At 36.9% G+C, this 22,289-nt stretch overlaps 1 protein-coding gene across 1 annotated transcript in view; it reads left to right on the top strand.

Annotated features, from left to right (window-relative positions):
* KCNU1 (potassium channel, subfamily U, member 1) overlaps positions 1-22,289 on the top strand; it is a 159,551-nt gene that overhangs the window by 113,944 nt on the left and 23,318 nt on the right. The window contains exons 20-22 of the mRNA XM_011960720.1: positions 14,929-15,025; positions 18,536-18,760; positions 20,161-20,350. Of these exons, the coding sequence (XP_011816110.1) occupies positions 14,929-15,025; positions 18,536-18,760; positions 20,161-20,350 (512 nt within the window). The remainder of the gene's footprint in view (positions 1-14,928; positions 15,026-18,535; positions 18,761-20,160; positions 20,351-22,289) is intronic.

The raw sequence follows: 22,289 nt of genomic DNA, 5'->3' as shown, positions 1-22,289 counted from the left end.
TTGATCAGAGACAATGAGAAAGTCGGTCTCAAACAAAAAAAAAGAAAAACTGATAAAGGAGAACTCGAAAAACTAAATGTCATAAAAATTAAAGTTCTATACATTTAAAATGAATAAAAATATAAAAGAAAAAAAATAAATAAATAAATAAATATTTGGACAGATTAAAATAAAATAATGAAGAAAGATAAATCATGTTAACACTTATATTTAGTACCTTTTTTCTTGATGTTTGTTGTGTTTACTATTAGTATGACCACTACAGTTCTCCTTTAATTATTATTTTCATGCCATTATTTGCCATCCTTTTACTTTCAACCTATTTGTGCTTTGACTCTAAATTCTTTCTCTTGTAAATGAAATATATATTTTATGAATATTATTACAACCTGTGCCTTTTTATTAGTGTAATCTATTTACACCTAAATTGATTATGAATAATGAAGCATTTAAGTCTGCCATTTTGGCATTTTTTATATATGTCTCGTCTGTTTTTAATCTATTCTACCATTACTGCCTTATTTTTTTGTTAAATAGATATTTTCTATTGTACCATTTTAATTCTCTTGTGATTTCTTTTAGAATATTTTTGTTTTATTAGTGGTTGCCTTGGAGATTACAATTAGCAACTTATAGCCACATAGTTGATATTAATACCATTTTATTTTCACTAGTACACAACTATTTTACTTCTATGTAGCTCTAATTCTTTGCCTCACCTTTGTGCTATGATTATCATACAAATTACATCTTGATAATATTATAGGTTCATCAACACAATCCTATAATTGCTTTGCAAACTTGTATTTTAAGTCAGACAAGATAATACAAAAGGATGGATGGATGGATGGAAGAATGGATGGATGAATGGACGGATGCATAGAGAGATAATACTATCTTTCCTATTTACCTATGTAATTACTTTTACTGATACTCTTTATTTCTTAATGTGGATGCAAGTTAATGTTTGTCATCCTTTCACTTCAGCCTGAAGGAATTGTAATACTCTTTAGTATTGTTCATAACAAAAGTTTGCAAACAACAATTCTGGCCATTTTTCTTTATCTGAAAATGTCTCCATTTCTTCATCGTTTTTGAATAATACTTTGTTGGATATAGAATTCTTAACTGATATGTCTTTTTTTTGAGAACTTTATATATGCTTTTCCACTGCCTTCTGGCTTTCATGGTTTCTGATGAGAAATTAGCTGTTAATCTTATTAAGGATCTCTTGTAGATGCTGAGTTGCTTTTTGCTTGCTGCTTTCAAGATTCCTATTTGCCCTTGGCTCTGAACAATTTGATTATGATATACCCAGGTGTGAATATCTTTGCGATTACTTTACCTAAACTTCCTTTAGCTGCTTATATATGTAAGTTAATGTTTCCATTAAATATGTAAAATTCATGTCCATTATCTAAGGATTCTTTCTTCTTTCTCTCTCTCCCCTATTTCTGGAACTCCCATTTTGTGTATGTTGATACACTTGATGATGTCCCACAGTTTTGTCAAATTTCTGTGTATATTTCTTCAATAGGTTTTTGTTTCTATTTTTCTGACTGCATTATCTCCATTGACTTATATTTAAGCTCATTTATTCCTTCTGTCAACTCACATCTGCTGTTGAGCTCCTCCACTAAAATTTTCTTTTCAGTTATTGTACTTTTTACCTCCAGAATTTCCATTTGTTTATTTTCTTGTAATCTATCTATTGGTGTTCCCACCACCCACCCCACCTGCCAGGTATGGCCCATACTTCCTCTGTCTTTGTGTCTCATAATTTTTTGTTGAAAGCCAGGTATTTTAAATAATATTATATGACAACTCTAAAAACTATTTTGCTAGGCTTTATTGTATATTGACACTTAAATCTCTACTCACTTAGCTTTATGGTCAGCTAATGATTGCACTGAGATTTCCTTAAATGCCTTCAACTGACAAGTCTTCTTATATTTGCCAAGGGATTCTGTGTACATGTTGAGGTAATTCCTTTGACATTTTAGCAGTTTACATCTTTGCCTTAGCCTTCATTTTTGGTTTGTGCAGTCTCAATATCAGCCAGAAGAGATTAGGAATATCTCAGGTTTTTTTCCCTAGGTGTATTTACAACTCTGCAAACATGCACATGATTTTATTTTTATTTAGTTTCCTACGGTGAATGTTTCAAAACCTTTTAATACCCTCTATAAGAAGTCTGTTATTTTCTTTTGTTTTGTTTGAGACAGAGTCTTGCTTTCTCACCCAGGACAGAGTGCAGTGGCACAATCTCAGCTCACTGCAACCTCCACCTCCTGGGATCAGGCAATTCTCCTGACTCAGCCTCTCGAGTAGCTGTTATTACAGATGTGAGCCACCATGCTTAGCTACTTTTTTTTTTTTTTTTTTTTTTTTTGTGGAGATGAGGTTTCGCCATGTTGCCCAGGTTAGTCTTGGACTCCTGGCCTCTGGTGATCCACCTGTCTCAGCTTCCCAATGTGCTGGGATTACAGGCATGAGCCACCATACCTGGCCCTCTCTATAGACTTCTAATTCTCCAGCTTTTTCTTTTGAAGATTTTTATGAGTCTTTTTTTGGCCACATTGTTAACTATAACTCAGATACTTGCAATTTTAAAAAATTACTGCTGATTATTTTTTTTAAATGCCTCAGGAAAAAATTCCACTGAGGAAGCTCCCAGGCCAAATAAAGATAAGCCCTGTAAGTGGGCATTTCCAGGGAACTGCTAGAAAGCTCAAATAGTAACATATTCTGTGAATAAGCATATTTAACAGCTTCAGATCTATTATTTTCTCTCTGGTGGCTGCTAGACTGCTGGTTTTCAGAGCTACTGTTATTGTAAGGCTTCTGATCTTGAAGGCTACTGTTGAACTAAAGAGAGCAGAATGGGAATAGCACTTCTCAAAAATACCATGAAATTTATTGTTCTTACCAAGATCTCACGATTTTTCTTAAACAAATACTCCTCATATTGCTTCAAGTCTCTGGTTTATTTCCAGAACTCTGAAGATGTTGATTTTGATAAGTTTTTTGTCAATATTCTCATTGCTTGTGTAGATTAGTGAATATTCAAAGGCCTTAACTCTGCCATTCTGGAAGAATGTCCCTTGTAGTTACTTTTTATAGTTATTTTTCATCTTATTATTAAATGTGTAAAGGTCTCTCAAGATGATTTAAGACTGTCTCTTTGCAGCAATGCGTTTCTTCATCTCTAACTTGACACTTTTAGTCTGCAAGCCAAAAATCCAAAAATGTTAGAAATATAGATAATTCACAAAAAAATTTTCCATTAACAAATGCCACTGAGTATTTGTGATATCTTTGGTCTATGCAAATGCTATTTTAAAATGGTGTCAGTCTGCTTTCTAGATTAGAAGTCAAAATCCACTTCGCTACCTGTTTTTATATGATTTGCCATACAAAAGCATTGTGTTTCATTTGCGATGAAAGTATAACTGTGGTAAAAGAATACAATATATGCTGATATTATCAAACTTGGCACTTAACACAATATTCCCAATTCATGGTGAAGCCATGGTTAGAAAAATTATAAAATTTTAAAAGAACATCTTAGCACAGCAGAATTTGCAACCAGAGTTTGTTTCTGAGTGACTCACTTGTTAACCAAGAAAGAGAAGTCATTTACTGATGGCAAGTCAATTAAATTGTGTTTGATTGCAGAAGACCAAAAAATGTATCCAGACAAAATAAAACTGCCTAGTACTATTAACCTTTCAGCAAAAATCATTGCTAGAAGAATTGAAGACATCAGAAGCAATACCAATATCACTTAAAAATAAGGAAAATAGTTGTGAGTGGTTTCCCTCAGCTTTTAATACATTAACATACATTACTGATACAGTTTAGTTATTGTTTATTCAAGGAGTCAGTGCAGAGTTTGAAGTGCCTAAATGGCCTATGTGAATAGTTTACATTGCACAGCTACCTGTGAAAATATATTCAAAGAAGTTGAGAAAATATTAATTCAGCATAATCTGAAGCAGAATCTGCTAAGATGTAATACACCTGATACAAAAATACATGTGGACCAGAAACAGTCCTAGTTAGACAAATTTACAAAGTTCGCAAAATATAAAATGCATGAAGACTATAATCCTTATTGTGTTATCCATCAGAAAGTATTTTGTGAAAAATATATGAATTTATCATGAGTTATTGAACCAGAAGTGTCAATGGTGAACTTCATTAGCTCTCATAAACTTTGCCATTGTTAGTTCCATAAAGTTTTGTAAGAAATAAAAGCTGAATATCCTGACTTACCCTACCACACATCAGTTTAAGAACTTAACAATAGTTAAGTTTTGTGTGGGTTTTTTTTTTTTTTTTTTTTGAAACAGAGTCTCTCTCTGTCACCCAGGCTGGAGTGCAGTGGCACAATCTCAGCTTACTGCAACCTCTGCCCTCCCCACTGCCCCGGTTCAAGTGAGTCTTCTGCCTCAGACTTCCAAGTAGCTGGGACTACAGGCACTAACCACCACACCCAGATGATTTTTATATTTTTAGTAGAGGTGGGGTTTCACCATGTTGGCCAGGCTGGTCTCAAACGCCTGGCCTTAAGTGATCTGCCTGCCTTGGCCTCCCAAAGTGCTGGGATTGCAAGCATGAGCCACTGTACCTGGCCTTTTGTGTTATTTTTTAAACATGGATCAAGATTAAAATGTTTCTGAATAAGAAGAACTGTGCTGTCAACCACTATTTCAGAACACTAAATGATTTCAAAGCTTATTATTCACTGCAGGTTTCATCATCTTGATTAACAAATTTAAAATTGAAAGTCAAAGCAAAGCTAATACGTGAAACTTATTCTATCATAATTACAATGACAATCATCAATCTTTGAATCACAACTAATATCATGCTTCTTTGTATACTTCCCATGCTGTCAAAAGTTAAAATAAAAAATGATATTAATATTTCCACACAAATCTCTGTAGATATATTTTCTGATCTCAATTTCAGCATTGTCATTTTAGACCTTGATGCAAGTGCTAAAAAAATTCTATATTTCAAAGTTTACTTAACAATGCAATTGAGAAGATTCTACCTAAACTTTCATTGCAAGTGATTAATCTGCAGTATAATGACATGCTAAAAGGCAAATATCAAAAGAAGAATCTAATAAAATTCTATAAATGACTTCTAAGGAATAAATATGCTCAATTATTATAGAATCTTATGCTCTTGGAGCACCATTGGTATGTGATAGTACCTATCTGTGTGAAAAGACATTTTCAAAGATAAAATATGTTAAATTTTGTTGGTGTCAACATTAACATATGAGCATTTGCAATTAATTTTGATTATAGAGAATATTAACATGAATGCCAATTTTTAAAAATTCCTTAAAAATTATTTTGTTTTCATTAGGAGACCTATAATTTAAGAAATTTAAATTACTAAACTATTATATTTTAAATACCATCAATGAATATTTATTAAAACTTTTTTTCTTTCTTGTTATGTAAGTAGCTACATGATACCAATTTAGCCTCTTGACCTAAAGAGCTGAAAATATTTATTATCTAGCCCTTTGCAAAATAAAATTTGTCAACTCTGTTCTTCATAGTTAAAATGAACAGTATCACATCAGATGTCTGGAAACAATAAAGATTAGATTTATGATAATTTGACAAAGGCAATAATTTTCATTCCAAACTACTAATAAATGTTTTGAGTTTAGATTAATAGGTTGTTGGAAAATTGGGAAAAGTAGGGGTAAATAATGCTTTTAAGGAGGAATTGAGTCAATTATATAAGCTTAATTTTCTATGGAAACAAAAAATAATAGTACAGCAGATAAAGGAATCAAAGAATAGAATGCGATAATCATTAAGACATCTAAAATTTTGTGTGGTTACTGTTGGACTTTTACCCCTGAAACTCTGAGAAAGAAGGTCTGCTCCTTTGAGATGATCAAACAGAAGAGGTTGGAGGAAAATTTCAGAGAACATGCAGTTTATTTTCTTTTTCAAACAGTAAAAAGCACTGAGACATGATTGGGAATTTATTTCAATGGAGTTTTTGATATGAAAGAGAAAGAGATCATAGGAAAACATTTTTTCTTGCAAAATAATCAAGAAACTGATCACCAGGAAGTGAGATATTATTTATATTTGTATTAAGATAGTTTCATACAGATGCCAGTTTATTCTAGTCTATAAAACACAAGGTTGCTTACCTAAAAAACTTTAACAGTACACAATTTTGCATCTTCCATTTACTCCACAAGATCAGTAAAGAGAGAAATGCATGTGCTTTTTCATGAGTTATAACTAGTGGTGAACCATGAGGTGATTTTGTTCTTGCTATGGGACAACAGCAAAAAGGGTGTGAGTCAAAACTCACTTATCAGCATGCACAGTGGTTCCATTGTGCAGACATTTTGATTAGACATAAGTCAGAATTTTATTGCCAAAAGCTGTGTGTATGTGTATGTTTGGTGTTGATTTTTAAATTGTAGAGAAATTTCCATAAAATTTATAGAATCATTCTCTCTGTCTCTCTCTCTCTCTCTCTCTGTTTTTCTCTCTCCCCCAATAAATGGCTGCAACTAAGTAAAAACATTTACAAGGAAATAAATGACTTCCAGTATTTCCCTCTGGAGCTTTAGAATAAGAAGTGAAACATCTAGATAGTTTCTTGGTGCAACAGGTCTTAGATTCAAGGAATCCAAATATGGATGTGACCAAGAGTCCCACATCAGGAAAGCTGAGGACTTAATGACCTTCAGAAACTTCATTTCAAATTAGAAGTGAACAGAGCAGGGTGAATATCCTCCTTCTTACCCCCTTCCATTGTCATTCACCTTTAATTTAAAAAACTAAAGCATAGGAAACATCTAAGTATGAGTGCCCCTGCCTTACTGAGGCTGTCTCATCCTGCACTTCTTATATGGTCCACTGAAAAACCCTGATGTTTACCTTTCATCCCTAGTCACAGCTACACTAATCACATCTTCTTGTTAAAGAACACTGTCCATAACCTTTTCCCTCCCACAAGAGACTCCTAATTTTAACTTTTCATCTTTAATCAAGGCGTGCCTCCTTTTAAAAATAGCCACTGTGTAACACACAGACCGACCGGGAGGACTCCCATGTCGTGAGTGATCCCAAATGGCCTCCATCTCCATTATCTCCATTGCTTCTTGACAGGTTGCTGGTACTAAGTAAAATGTTATAACACTCAGGATGCCTATATTCACAGGCTTTCCTCCAGTGATGGCTTCCAGATGTGAGGAAATTTTTAAAGTCTGTGGTCCTCAACACATCATTGGGTCCTTCCAATGTTTTCAAAAATCCATAATCACCAGCACACTATGTTGACTCCATTTCAACTTTCAGCCACAGAGAAACTAAGCAATATGGATAAGAAGACTTCACAAATAACTTCCCATTTGTAGAGAAAATACATTAAAATATCCACATACCCTGCAATTATTTTAATTTCCTCTGCAGAGTTTGATACCTACCCCCTGTATCCCTCTCTTACACACATAAACACATGGGCATCTCACACCAGTAACATTTTGATGGGTGCTATTTTTTTCCAGTCCTAATTCCTTTTGGGGGATATTAATGTTAATAATTTTCCAGGCCAAGCCTCCCAACCCACTGCATAAAGAAAGCATTTATGTCATGTTGAACCCTGACCTGAACTCAATCCCATAAAACCTTGGGAAGTAGATCAATACAATGAAAAGGGAAGTAGTTTTCAGATATCTCATGCTCCTACTCCCCATCTCCATACCCCACCAAAATGGAAAAAAGAAAAAAAATACAGTCTTGTGTCTGAAATTTGCATTTGTTTCAGTGATGCATTTTAGGATTGAAAGTGTCAGAGTAACTGACTTCATTGTTCAGTTCATTGTCCAATACACAAAGAAAACTGTATGCCACAACTGTCTATGGGAGGGAAGTATTTTTTATTTAGGTCAACCTCTACACTTACTATACAAGTTGATATTTAGAAAGTGTTGGAGAGTGTGGGAAAGAACACCTGAAACTACAACCTTATGCTGAAAAAAATTGGCTGAGGAAATGGCTCCTATGAGGGTTGAGACTTGCCCTGAGCCCGAGGCTTGTCGAGGGCACAGACTCTGACTTTTATTAAAGGAACCTGCTGCTCTGGGTCATGTCTCATTTGTCCTCATGTTATAGAAAATCCCAAATGCAATATCCATGAAATGTGAAGGGATTTAAATGAGGGTTCATCTGTAGAATGGGTGAGAAAGAGGGAAATTGTCTTTTTATCTTTCTCTTTTTGTCTGGTAACAATTTATACTCAGAGATGCCTACACAAGTGTTTTCACAGAAAATGCTCTGTGGAAAAGCTGTCAGTTTTTACTCATCAGAAATAAAGCAAAGCTTAACAGAGAGAAGTTCAAATATCGGCTCAGATGTGAGCTCAGGGTTTATCTAACAGAAACTCTATCCTGGTCTTGCCTCACCTGGGCTGGGGCCACTCTGACCTTGGATCTAACTTCTAAGCTAGAAGATAGAAAAAAAAAAGCCTTTGTGGAGATTTTAGATTGTAAACATTGAAAACAGAGGCCATGAGTTTGATAGAGTCCATCTGTAAAGCAGCATTTAAAGGCAGACAGAACACTCCGCTCACAGCTGATCTGGTTTACCTTAGAACACAGTTTACATTCTCCTACGTAGACTGAAATTAGATTATACTGAATAGAAAGATACCCTGAATTTTCATATACCTCCTTTTAAAAATACCATTTACAGATGTTTTTAAAATCATACCTATTATCTCTACTATTAAAGTTTATAATTTAATAATGACTTCATGAGGACTCTGTGTATGCAAAGAATCAGGAGAGACCAGGAAGCAGAGAGAGGTTGAAGAATACAGAACCTGTTTATCTTAAAACATTTCAGGGCTATTGGCCACCTAGCTGCCTTCTCTGTCTGCTCTTCCATTAAACATCAGCAGGACTCATCAATAAACACAGAGGTGTAGAAAGTTTTCTGCACAACGTGGAAGGCTTTCTAGGCATGATATTTCAAGTGTTTTATTCCTTCTTTCCTCCTCTTCATCCCAGGGAGCTTTTCAAATTAGCACAAAGAAGTATCTCCATTTGGGCAACAGAGTGACCAGTTTTAGCCCTGAAAGTCTCCATGTCCTGGGAAACCCAAGCAAAGCAGAATGGCTGGTAGACAGTGGGTTTATTTTCCTCTTCTCAAATGGTTTCCTAAGGTTTTCCCAGATGGCAAGCAAGGGGGCTTGATGCTTTGGAAGTAACCAGGCTGCTGTCAATGTATGTCACATCCCATGAGATTTCATGGCAGCTCTTTTTAAAATTTTTACCCAGTAAAGGAGTAACAGCAAGGATCAACTGGCCAAGCCGGATGCAAGACACAGAGCCTGGTGCCCATTTCACTCCTTGTAGGAAAGGAAGGAGTCACAGAGGCCTTTCTAACAGGGAGGGTGAATTATGTCCCCAGTTGCTTGGTCCTGAAAGTTTCTTGGCACTCACAGGATCTCTTTTCAGCTTGCTTATACACAGGTTCCTGGGGAAATGAACTATATAAAATTATCAATTTTTTTAACCTTAAATTTCCCTCCAAGGTAAAATAAAATGCCTCGTAGTGAATAAACAGCAATGAGATGAAATCCAGAAAAATTAAATCATAATGTGGCCATAAAGATTAGGCTCAGATTTTAATATTTGACTACAATATGTGTATAGGTGTGGGAGGGAGTATGTGAGTAGGATCAGGTGGGAAGCACTGATTATATAACCTGTCCTTACATTCCCCAATTTTAGGTGATTTTTTCCCCCATAACATGCAGAAGTCATCAGAATTGACAATAAATGAGTATTTCCAAGTCAGGTGTCAACTGAATAACCTTGCTATATTATATATAAAGTCATTGGAGAGAGGGCAGATGTAGCCTTTGATATACAAAAATGTCAGAACCATCAAACGCATCCTGAGACATAGGATTTTTTTCTAGAATTTTGGCGAGAACTTGACTATTATATTCAAGAGACAGTCACAATGGAGTTTTCAAAAGATTGAACCAAGAAAGCCACTCAGACTGCTGGACACACAAATGCTCTTCCCTCCTTCTCTCTATGCTAGAACTTCATGAAAGTTGTTATTTCTGTAAAACTCAAATCTTGCCCCAAAAATATATTACTCTGCATCCAGGCCAGAAAACTCTCTCTTAAGAATTTATAAGCCATCTGTAGGGTTTTAAGGAAATTTCAAGTAGAATGGTCATAAGCCAGGATTTCCTAACATAGCCGAAAATGAGGTCTACAAAAGAAAAAAAAAGGAATTGTAGAGGCTTTTTGAACTTTCTAATAAATATTGTGAACAGTGGAAGATCTCATTTTTTTTGGCAGAACACCTTCAAGAATCATCTGAGTCAAATCCGTAAGTTGGAGAAAATAATGATAACAAATTTACATTCTTGGAAACCATGCCTCCTGACCTGGCACAATGAAACGTAGTCCACCTTCTTAATAGAAGTTTTCTTACATGGTTTGGTCTGTCTTTCATCAGGTGCCACCATTGGCAACCAAAGGCACAGGGTTTATTTATTTTTTCCTTTAACTGATAGGATTTATACAGGATAAGTTGCTAGGAACATGAGAGAATATAAGTTCTATTCAGAATGGTCACAGAAAACAGAGCTGCCTTTCCCTGCTGGAACATGTTCAAGTGACACGTTCTGTTCATGAGGCAACACATTCTGCTCATGAGACACAGTCTTCATGCATATCAAAGCAATCCAAAGAAAAGCAGTCATCAGAAAGGAACGCTGATTTGCGTGCTGCTCTACACAGCCACAAGTGGACAGGCTGCAAAAACTGTTCTTATCCAGCAGCTTCCAAAGCTGAAAGCTGGAGATGGGACTCAGACATTTCAAGGTCCATTGCTTCCTGGATGCTCCCAGGCAGAAATACAACACACTGTTGCTTGGGCAGTAAGAAGCAAGATATGTGACCAAGGGAACCAACCCCACCATTATCCCAAACACATCCTGCTGAAGGCCACCCGGTAAAACTCCCACCACATTTCTTGCCAGCCTCTCCTATATACAAAGCCCCCTCGACCTTGGTCAGGCTTTGACAGGTCTTTTTTTGACCTGAATGGTACCCCGTGGCTACCTTTTCCTCCTATAGCATAACCTTTATGGTCTATTCCTTGCTTCCAAGTTCTAAGACTGCTGGTGCTGAACATTCTCATAGATGATTTATTAGTCTCTTTAGGAGAGTATGTTTCTGTGAGGATCATGACATTTGCAAAGCATATGGCAGAAGGGAGCTTCAGTTAAGGGATGGTGATGTAAATTGCATTCGGTTTTGCTTTGGCAAGGACACCAGATGGATGCCTTTATGATGAAGTGGGTTTCCTCCAGAATTTTTTAAATATCGGTCTCCAACAGGTGTTTCCTTTAAGGCATGTCTGTTTTTCATAACATTAGAATGAAGAAAAATGTTGCCTGTGACAGCTTGTATACATATATCACACTTTTATTATGATAAAAATGTACAGTGATTGATTCCCTATTCTGAGTCATGTTAAAATGTGCTTGGGAGAAGATCATCTTAAATTTGCCAAAAGGGCATTTAATTACCAGACCAAAGACTCTTCATTTATCATGAAGGTGGAGAGGGTGGAGAAGGAGGGGAAGTAGAGAAAAGCTGAAGAAAGTGACCAGAAGGAAAGTAGTAGTAGCAGCTGTAGACTTGAGTGCTGAGGGCAGACAGCAGGGAATCACCTCCTAAAAGGCAACATAGCTATTTCCAAATTGTTCTCAAAGAGTCCCTGAAAGACAATCACTACCACCTTGGTCATGATATGTAAACACATGTTCTGAGGAATCCTAGGGAGAGAGTCTAGGAAGCGACTCATAGAGAGAAAGAGGTTCTATGGATGAATAATATCATTCATCAATTCTCCAAATCCTGATGAAAATCAAGACCAGACTCAGGTATTAGCTGTGTTTGCTGGTGAGTCCCATTAAGAAGCTTGTCATAAGGCTGTCATCAGGGTCCTGTCTGGTTCAATTAAGACAGCCTGTGGGGCTTTTGGAAAGTGGTGTTGGAGCTCATGGCTTATAGGTATTTAAATTGCCAAAAGACACGTTAATTTGAATGAACAGGGTAACCCATTTTGGTCAAGCTGACCTTGAAGCCTATATGTTACATCGTCTAACTAGGCAAATGATTAGAATTCACTAAACCCACTAAGTTTATAGGTAGTTCTTAAGTGCAAGAGGAGATGAAGGATTGCATCAAGACCTTGGCCACTCTTGTTAGGAATTATCCTCTCTGACTTTCCAAACCTGTTTCTAGTATCCCATTCCCCCTATCCTGGCTTCTCCTTCTAGGTCCTCTCTGTCCTATTACTTTAAAGTTTGACACTTCAGTCTAAGTTGGAGTAAGTTCTTTTGTCTGAAAAAAAAAATAAGGTGTAAGATATCAATTTAGAATCTAGCCTGCTTGAGGAAAGCAAAATTGCTTGTCATTATGTTGAGGTCTGAGTTTGGGGGCTAGGCGTTGAATAATAAACTGTATTAATTCACAAGGAAACCCCATAACCCTGCAGCATGAAGGGGAATAGATTGTATTTCTCCCAAGATGTAGAGTAAAATTGCATGGGAGAACATTGTTATCAGTTACATCTGAGATGAGTAGGACTGAATCTGTAATGTGACACACAGTACAGTATATGCCAAAAGACTTTAGGAGACAATACCAGATACTTTTAAATAAATAAAATAAGTAAGCATGTGAGTAAATAGTAAAAGCTTTTGTGGTCAGATAAGTTGTGAAACACTGGATTATACAATTTTTAAAGGATTTCTATATTGCAGAAATCCTTTTATATGCTGTTATCAGAACCTTTCACAGGCCAAAGTGCACTGTGACTACGTTATTCTGTCACACTGCTAATATTTGAGACTGAGTAATTTATAAAGGAAACAGTTTTGGTTGACTCACAATTTAGCATGGCTGGGGAGGTCTCAAGAAACTTACCATCATGGCGGAAGGGGAAGCAAGGAAGTCCTTTTTCACATGGTGGCAGGAGGAAGTGCAAAGTGAATTTTGGGAGAAGCCCCTTATAAAACCATCAGATCTCTAAGAACTCACTCACTATCATAAGACCAGCATGAGGGTAACCATCCCCGTGATTCAATTACCTCCTACTGGGTCCCTCCCCTGACACATGGGGATTATGGGAACTACTGTTCAAGATGAGATTTGGGTGGGGACACAGCCAGACCATATCAGTGACTGTCAAAGAGGGGCCATTGCTCTCAAACTCTGGTTACTTCTAGGATGTCTCCAGTTACTAATATACCATGGAACCTGTGTTTTGCAAAAGGAATTGGTGTTAGAATGGGATGGACTTATGCCCTGATAACAGCTATGAAATCTCAGTGGCTGAGCACAAGAAAGGTTTATTTCTTGTTCACATTACATGTCCAGCATAGGCCAAGCAGGCCAGGGCACTCAGCTCAAGGTGCCCACTGGAGCAGCCAGGCTAGGAGAGACCCTGAGAACTTCACCTGAGAGCTTCTCACTGCCTGACCCATCTCTTCTCACATTTCACTGGACAGAGCTAGTCACATGGCCCCACCTACCTGTCCCTATACTCAGGAAGGAAAGCAGCTGGATATGGTGAGGTTGGTAACCTCAACTTCAGCACTCTATTCAAATGCCAGTTTTGCACTTTGTTAGCTCTTTGACTTTTATGCATAAAATAAGGGCGGGTAGTCTTTAAAGTTTCTGGCAGAGACAGAAATGTTTACTGAACAATTTAAGTTACTTCCCATGTTCTCCAGACCTCTTAAAGTCAGCAGGAGCCATGTGACTAATTCTGGCCAATGAGATGTGAGGAGAAATGAAGCAAGTCACCCTGGGCCAAAGCAGTTAGAGGCCTAGGCTTGGTTCTCCAGTTCCTTTTTCCTCCCCTGCCTGATGACTGAGGAGTATGCATGTTCCAGATGTTGAGGCCATAAGATGGTAGAGCCTCTGTCCCCCAGGTTCTGGCTGGCTGTGTGGAGCAGAGACATCTTTTCACCTGAGTAAAATATATAATGTAGGTGAGAAGAAGTAAGTTGTGTTGTGTTAGGCCCTGGGGATGTTGAGGTTGTTTCTGCAGTGTAAGCCTAGATTTTCCTGGCTGATATAGGCCTTTCTAATCCTCGATTTTCTGTAATTTGACAAGGGTTTTCTTATTCTCTCACAAGCAAATATGCATTCCTTAGGATGAGAGTGGGATTTTTCAAAAGAACATCCAACCCTGTCATGGATTGAATATATTATGAAACAAACTTGTGTCTAACTGCAGTGTGGGGTGACCACGGGGATGGCATTGCCATGACTTAGATCAAGATCAAAGCAAAGTCTAGGCAAATGCAGACCAGTGATGAAAGCTTTAAAGAATGCAAAAAGTATTTACTAAATCAGAATGTTTCAACAGGGACCCATTCGGAAAAATATATGGAAAGGAGACAGGAGGAAAATATGCTAAGGAGAGAAATATTACCCATGATTGAATCTCTCACAGCTATGTAAATTCTATATTCAGGTGCCCAAAACACTGCTCATGATATCTACCAATGAATAACAGTATCGTACAGTATCAAAATTAAAAGCAGAAATAACTATCTTCAAGGTACATATAATCTAAGGCAAAAAAAAAAAAAAAATCCCGATGTGGCTTTTGCCCAAAGTGTGTTTTCAGCTATGATACAGTCTGGGCTCTTTGTGCTCTTCACATCTAAGCCTTTATTCTAGAGTCTTACAGACCTGTGGTCATTCTACTTATGCTATTCTCCTCTTTGATCTCAAAGCTCTGATGAGTTTTACATCTCGGCTTTCTTACAGAGGAACTCCAAATAGTCTCAAACTAACTCTCCATTCTTCCTATTTAGGACTTTTCAACATGATGTAGAACAAGATTCTGACCAGCTTGATAGCAGTGGGATGTTTCACTGGTGCAAACCAACCTCTTTGGACAAGGTGACTCTGGTAGGTTGCATCATCAAATCTCAAATAAGATAAAGCATTTCTTAGGGTAAATGATGTTCCTATGTTAGTCATAAGCACCTGTCACTTCTCTTTGTAAACTATGAATTTGTCAAAAAAAGAAAAAAAAAATCCATATCCCTCACCAGCCATGTGAATAATATACAAAGTAATACATGAGGCATTTGACAAAGCCTACATGAGTAATATGCTGGAATTTCAAACAATTATATGTCTTCAACTATTTCCTCTCTCCTTTAACAGTTTAGCTGACTCAGTTATTCAGAATAATGTTTTCCTGAGGTTTTGCTGTTTTCCTAGTAAATCTAATTAATTTAAATGCACCAGGGAAACCTACTGTTTATAAGGACTCTGCAGTCTTTTTTTTTTTTTTTTTTTTTTTTAGGTAAATAAGAATTTTTCTAATGTATTGGTTTTGAAATTTGGATTTTCTGTAGTGGTTTTTCTTAAAGCTGGCTCTACTTAGATTTAACACATTAGCCACAAATATGCCTCCTAAACACTTTATACAACCAGGGTGAGTCTTTGTAGATATTACAGTCATGTCGTTGTCCCTCTTCTCAAAGAGACAAACTAACTCAACTCACAGAAATACCTGCAACTAAGATGGAAAAAGTCTTGTATCCTAACCCAGGGTCTGGCACCTGCTTTCTAGATGCCCACCTACTGTAATTTTCTGGAGTTGGAAATTCAAGTATAATCTTAGTGGTTTACCTTACAAGTAGTAGCTGATAAATTTAACTAATAAAAATGATTGTTTGCATGCTGTATGAACCCTATATATATTTTTATATATGACTAATTGATACTTATATATATTTTCTTGCTTTCCAAAAGTAGTTTAGTTCACTTTTTTGATAAATGCACACATGCATACATACACATCTTTGTGGCTCAGTGCCAATGTCCTGACAGAATATATTTCAACTTTTGTAAAAGCATGATCCATCATTTGATCAGAAACACAAAACTGTCAGAGCTGTCATACCAACTGGAAGACTATTAGGGTTGCTGAAACTCACCATCTTAGCAATTATGTCTTATTCTGAACTATACAAAATAAACAGCCATTGAGCAGGAAGACAAACATATTTTCAGTGGGAGGCAAATCTTTAGAAAGGTTAGGAAGTTGGTTGCAGATTGAGACATTTGAGACCAAAGGATGGAAATAGCAGAAGTTTTATTAGATCATATTTATTAAGAATGCAGACAGGTTGCCATGATTGATATTTCCCTTATGATACTTGATATGGAATATAGTTCAGAATACCAACTGAGTCTTTTGTTAACTTTAGGGTGCCTTCTAGTTTTAAAAATGCTAAGAAATTTGAAATGTATGCCCCTAGGAAAGAAATATCTGGATAGCAAAATTCGAGGAGCCTTTAAACTTGGTTTCATCTGCAAAAGGGTCAAGTAGAAATGATCAATTTAAGTTACTTTGAACAAATAGGACATCCTCCCCTTCCTCCAATAGCCACCATCTTTCTTAATCAGGAGACACTTTTGTGCCACAGTTTCTTGGAGAAATTGCCTCTCTAGCTGTGCCCATTAATGCAATCTGCCATGTATCTTGTTTCTAATTGTTTAGTTCTACTCAGAAGAGCAATTGTTGGACTTTAGACATGTTACATTAAATACCGTTAGAGGCTTCATTATTCAAGTTAAAACTAATCGGATTAGCTAGAGACAATTATTTAATAGATTTGGTTAAGATTCATATCACTCTAGGAAGGCTCTCCAGACAAGTAGCTTTATTTCCCCTAGCAGGGAGATCCCTCTTGGAAGGAGGGTACAGTACAGTATTCCCAGTATATGCTAATTTGGTAAACTTTTAATTGTTGAAATGTCAGATGCCACTTGTTTATCCTGTTAAATTTCATCAATGCCTGTTTCATAGAAGATTGCCATTTAACCGAGCAAAGAACTGGCATAAAGAAGAATGATATATCCATTTGAAGTATTCTGAGTCTTTGTGTGTCTAGGAATGTAGGAAATGCTCATGCTGAAATTTAAATACACTTAACTTACTCTGTACCAGCTTCTAAGTGTCCTCCTTTGAAAATATAGAAATTCAATAACTTTTAAATTTGATTGATAGTTATTGAACAACTTTTAGTGAGTTAAGAAATAAACACTTTCAATATATTATGTCCTACAACAAAATTAACTCTTTGTTTTTTTTTCCATTTTATACACAAAGAAATTGAGAACCAGAGAAGTTAAGTAATTTGCTCAGTCATACAGCTAACAATAGAATCAGAATACAAAATCACCTCTTCTGACTCCGAGTCCAGGGTTCTCTCTGTCACATCTCAGTGCTCTTAAGAGGAGACATTAGCCGTACCCTGAAAGAAACCCCACACAGGCTTAAGATAAGTTTCCCACAGGAATATCATTCTTTAAAAGTTACATTTATTGTTTTTATGGGTCTCTGTAACTGTGGGAGAAACCTAAATATATTCCTTACATATTGTTTTGTTTTCAACTTAGAGACACAGGGACAATGTTAACAATTGGCAATGCTGATAGTAGTATGAGACATATTCAAATGTTTGAGATCAAATGAAATTTTTTTATTATACTTTAAGTTCTAGGGTACATGTGCACAATGTGCAGGTTACATATGTACACATGTGCCATGTTGGTGTGCTGCACCCATTAACTCTTCATTTACATTAGGTATATCTCCTAATGCTATCCCTCACCACTCCCCCAACCCCATGACATGGATGAAGCTGGAAACCATGATTCTGAGCAAACTATCACAAAGACAGAAAATCAAACACCGCATGTTCTCACTCATAGGTGGGACTTGAACAATGAGAACACTTGGACACAGGATGGGGAAATGAAATTTTTATAATATTTCTTTTTCTTTTATGCATTTTGTTTGATGAATTTCCTTGCTGCAGGAGTCTATAGAAACAGTTCAGTGTATTCAACTGAACCATATGAAATTGCCACTGTTCAACCATTTTTGACCCATAAAAAGGCAAATTCATATGGTTCAAATTAATGAATGAAAACCCACTGAATACTGCAATATGTTATACAGCTTGCTGTATAACACTAAAAGACATAATTTAGCATTTAATTTGGATTGTCTTATGTTTTCACCGAATTTTACTGTGGCACATACAAGGCTAAAAATATGTAATAAAAATCAAGAAATATTTTCTCCATTTGGTCCAGTGATTTCACACCCTGAAGAATGATGCTAATCTGAGTTTTAGTTGATACACTCTAAGCTAATAGAAAACTAAAAAGAGAGTGAAATAAAAAAGAAATTCCACAAAAAAAGTAAAAGGTGTAATTGCACCACTTACGCATGAGTTCTGTTTTTTTTATAAACAATTTGCAAAATTCTATTCACCTTATGAAATTAGGGCTGTGGATGTACCTAGAAGAATTGGGAGGAGGAGCGGCGGTCCATTTGGAGGGATTCTCATCTTGTTTATAAAAATGACCAGACTCTGGAATCCTTATCCTTAGGAACGAACTCGCAAGTCAAAACATAAGTTTCGGAACCACATTGTAGCATGTGTATTTGGAGATGCCCATTCAGCCCTGATAGGGCTTCGGAACTTTGTAATGCCCTTGAGAGCCAGCAACTATACCAGGAATGAGCTGAAGGACATAGTGTTCGTTGGGTCTCTGGACTATCTGCAGAGAGAATGGCGATTTCTCCAGAATTTTCCCCAGATATACATTCTGCCTGTAAGTATCATATAAGGAATAGTTAATAATTATAAGGATTTCAATATTAATGGGACTAGAATTAATAATGATAATAATATTGCAGTTCTACAGTGCTTGCCAGATGCCAGAAACTGTTCTAAATATTTTCCCTATATTAATTCATTTAATCTCAAAACTACCCTATGGGTAGATGTTAAATTTATTGAACTTTAAGCATGGGAAGAGTAAGTAACTTGACCAAGATTGCACAGCCAGTAAGTAAGTAACAAAATTAGGATTTAAATCCAGATGTTGTGGCTCTTAAGTTAATGCTTGAATCACCATGTTTTATGGTCTTTGTACAAATAAGAATTTCTCTGCATTTCTGAGTCTGATTATAATTTAATGGTTACACCTAAGCTAATACTGGCCAGCCTTTGTGCTCTAACATTTTCATCTTTTCTGGAGACATTTTATATGAACCATATAATGCCACATGGTCCCTGACAGCTGTATGGAGAGGAGGGATTTTGCTTATGTGGTATTGTGGTTGCAACTATATTTTCCCAGAACGTGCGTATATCTATGTCCCACTCTATGCCACCATTTCACTGGTTGAGGAGTCCTTTATGTGCACTGTGAAATGCACCAAAGCATTTCATTTTCATGAGATATGCACCAAAGCATTTTCATAAGGCTGGCAACATATTTGAAAGTAATGGCAAAAACCATGGTTACTTTTGCACCAATCTAATGTAAGGAATATTTTTCAAATTTCAAAAATAATTCTCTCAAGAAGCAAATTGCATTTGCTTTTTAAAAAAGCCACTGTAAAGTTCCCTGTACTACCTCTCCTGCTTAAGTCCATTGAAAGGCAGAAAAAAAAAGAACAAATCTGATCCAGCTAGTGTTAGGAATTACCACTATATTGGACTCCAACCTACTGGAAGACAGTACCAGATCGATCTCTGTTTTCCCACCAAAGAAAGAAGCAACTGCCACCTTGCTAGTTAACCCAGAGAGTACAAGTAGGGCCAGTTGTTTGTACTAGCAATATTGTGAGGATGCACGTTTTGCCTCTAGATCCATAACCTCTCTTTTCTCTGAATTTTTTTCCTCATCACTGTTACCCTGACCCTACTCTCTTCTTCCACCTGAGTCAGTGGCATGGACTTATGTTCCTCCCTCCCCACTCTCCTCTGTCTCATCCAAACTTGCTTTCAGGAAAGAATCTATGAAACTTATTCACACTAAAATATTAATGTTTGATAAGGTTAAATGTATCAGATATGAGGTAACTAAGTTTTAAAATCAAATCAGTGAACGTTGGAGCTCAATGCTGAAAAATTACATCACTCACAAAGAGCCACTACCATGAGCCATGATATAGCATCCCTCCATCAGACAAGTGCCTCCTCTCTCTGTTTTCCTCTCATTAGGGATGTGCACTTTATTCTGCAGACCTCCATGCGGCCAACATAGAGCAATGCTCCATGTGTGTTGTCTTGTCCCCCGCATCCAAGCCATTAAGCAGCCAGACTTTGGTAGACACAGAAGCCATCCTGGCGACCCTCACCATCGGATCTTTGCAAATTGACTCCTTCTCTGACTCGTCACCCTCAGTGTCAGGTGAGAACAGCACCCCTGACAAGAAGCTAGGACATATGGAAAAAGAAAAGAGAATTAACTCCTCTTTGAAGTATTTTAATTATGGGGAGCAGGAGGGTGGGCCAGATGTCCTCTGAGGTCCCTTCCAATCCTGAGAATCCTATAGTAGAAATAGCCCACAGTTCAGGGCTCTGGAATTCTAAGTCAAATGGATAATGGTATGCATCTTCTAAATGGAATGCACTTAACACAGGTTTTTTATTTTTTCATTTTTAAGGAAAAAACAATTTTGAAATGTTATCATTTTTGTTGTTAGTGAATATAGCATGTGGGATATTATTTTAATTAATGAGGTACTACTATAGTTATTATTATTATGAAATTCTCATTGGCTCTTATAGATCTAATGCAATCAAGTTAAAATTGTTAGTTTTGTGGTTGAGAGAATGAACCATGATTCTCTTTTCCTTTCTGAGATAGTTTCAGTATATGAATTTTAGAAGACTAAGATCTTTTGTAACATCTATAGACTAAAACTGTCATACTTCAACTTCAGACTAGAAGGAGATGGTGAGGGAAATGCAAGGGTCTTTCCAGGATGGGGATCGTGTCTTTTTTCCCTTTGTATTTCTCTCGGTGCCTATTGCAATTACTGTCACTTGGTTGATGTTTAACAAATACTCGTTGAATTGCAGCAAATGAGCCTGTGACACCTGAGGTGCTTCTGCACGTTTCACTGTGCCCAAAATGTGCCTATGGTCAATCCCCGTGACAAAATTGTGATTTTCCTTCTTCCTCAAAATGGGAAAAAGCTTATACATTAGTCTATTTCTAAAAATTGACTACCATCCCCTCAACCTAATCTAAAAGTACTGTTACTGAAGAATTTTCTGTATCTAAAACAGATTTCCAATTCAAGAAATAAAAGTAAGTCATGATTGAACTCCCCTGGATCCAGCTATGTTCCTTGGGGACAATTGATTCTCTGTATCAAGATCAGGTACTCAATCCTTGGGCCATGCAACCTCTGACCACAGCTGTCCCACTTTGCATGGCACTTGAAGAAGTTAGCATTGAAGGCATTGCAAGGCTTTTCATGATAATGGCTATGGATAAAAATGTTCATGATTCAAACTGGGAAACCAAAAATCTCTCTCTGACTCTTAGACACTGTTGCTATGCAAGAAAATATAAGGTTATTGGCACAAAGGAATAAAACAGTAATCTAATCTTTGGTGGGCAAACTGAGCTAGCTGTTAGACAGACCTTCACTAAGCAACCAATCCCAACCCAGAGACCAGGGTTTCAGGGTGTTTTCCAAAGCAGAGCTAATAACAAGGCACTTCATGAATATCAAAGTGCCATGAACAGCCTGACTCAGGAGGGGTGAGCCCTACCTCTGCTCAGCAAATCTAAAGTTCCATAAAAGTGCTGTTTTGTTCTGCCATAGGAATCCTTAGCTTAGCAATTAGGGTCACTCCTTGGATTCACTCATTTGTTTGTGTGTGTGTGTGTGTGTGTGTGTGTGTGTGTGTGCGTGCATGCTGGTAACTGTCCATAATTGGACAAAGAACAAGTATTCACTTTAAAAGCAGTATAGGCAGGGTGCAGTGGCTCACGCCTGTAATCCCAGCACATTGGAAGGCCGAGGCGGGGGGATCACGAGGTCAGGAGATTGAGACCATCTTGACCAACATGGTGAAACCCTGTCTCTACTAAAAATACAAAAATTAGCTTGGTGTGGTGGCTCTTGCCTGTAATCCCAGCAACTCAGGAGGCTGAGGCATGAGAATTGCTTGAACTCAGGAGGCAGAAGCTGTAGCGAGCCGAGATCGTGCCACTGAACTCCAGTCTGGTGACAGAGCAAAAAAAAAAAAAAAAAAGAAAATGTTTATAAATCCATATACAATGAAAATGCATGCACAATATAAGCCCAGGGTAACTGACAACACCATAAGTC

Source organism: Colobus angolensis, unplaced genomic scaffold (assembly GCF_000951035.1).
Source record: "Colobus angolensis palliatus isolate OR3802 unplaced genomic scaffold, Cang.pa_1.0 Scaffold52, whole genome shotgun sequence".
NCBI classification, from domain to species: domain Eukaryota; kingdom Metazoa; phylum Chordata; class Mammalia; order Primates; family Cercopithecidae; genus Colobus; species Colobus angolensis.
The sequence above is the reverse complement of the archived record's forward strand: the minus strand, read 5'-3'. Positions and strand labels throughout refer to the sequence as shown.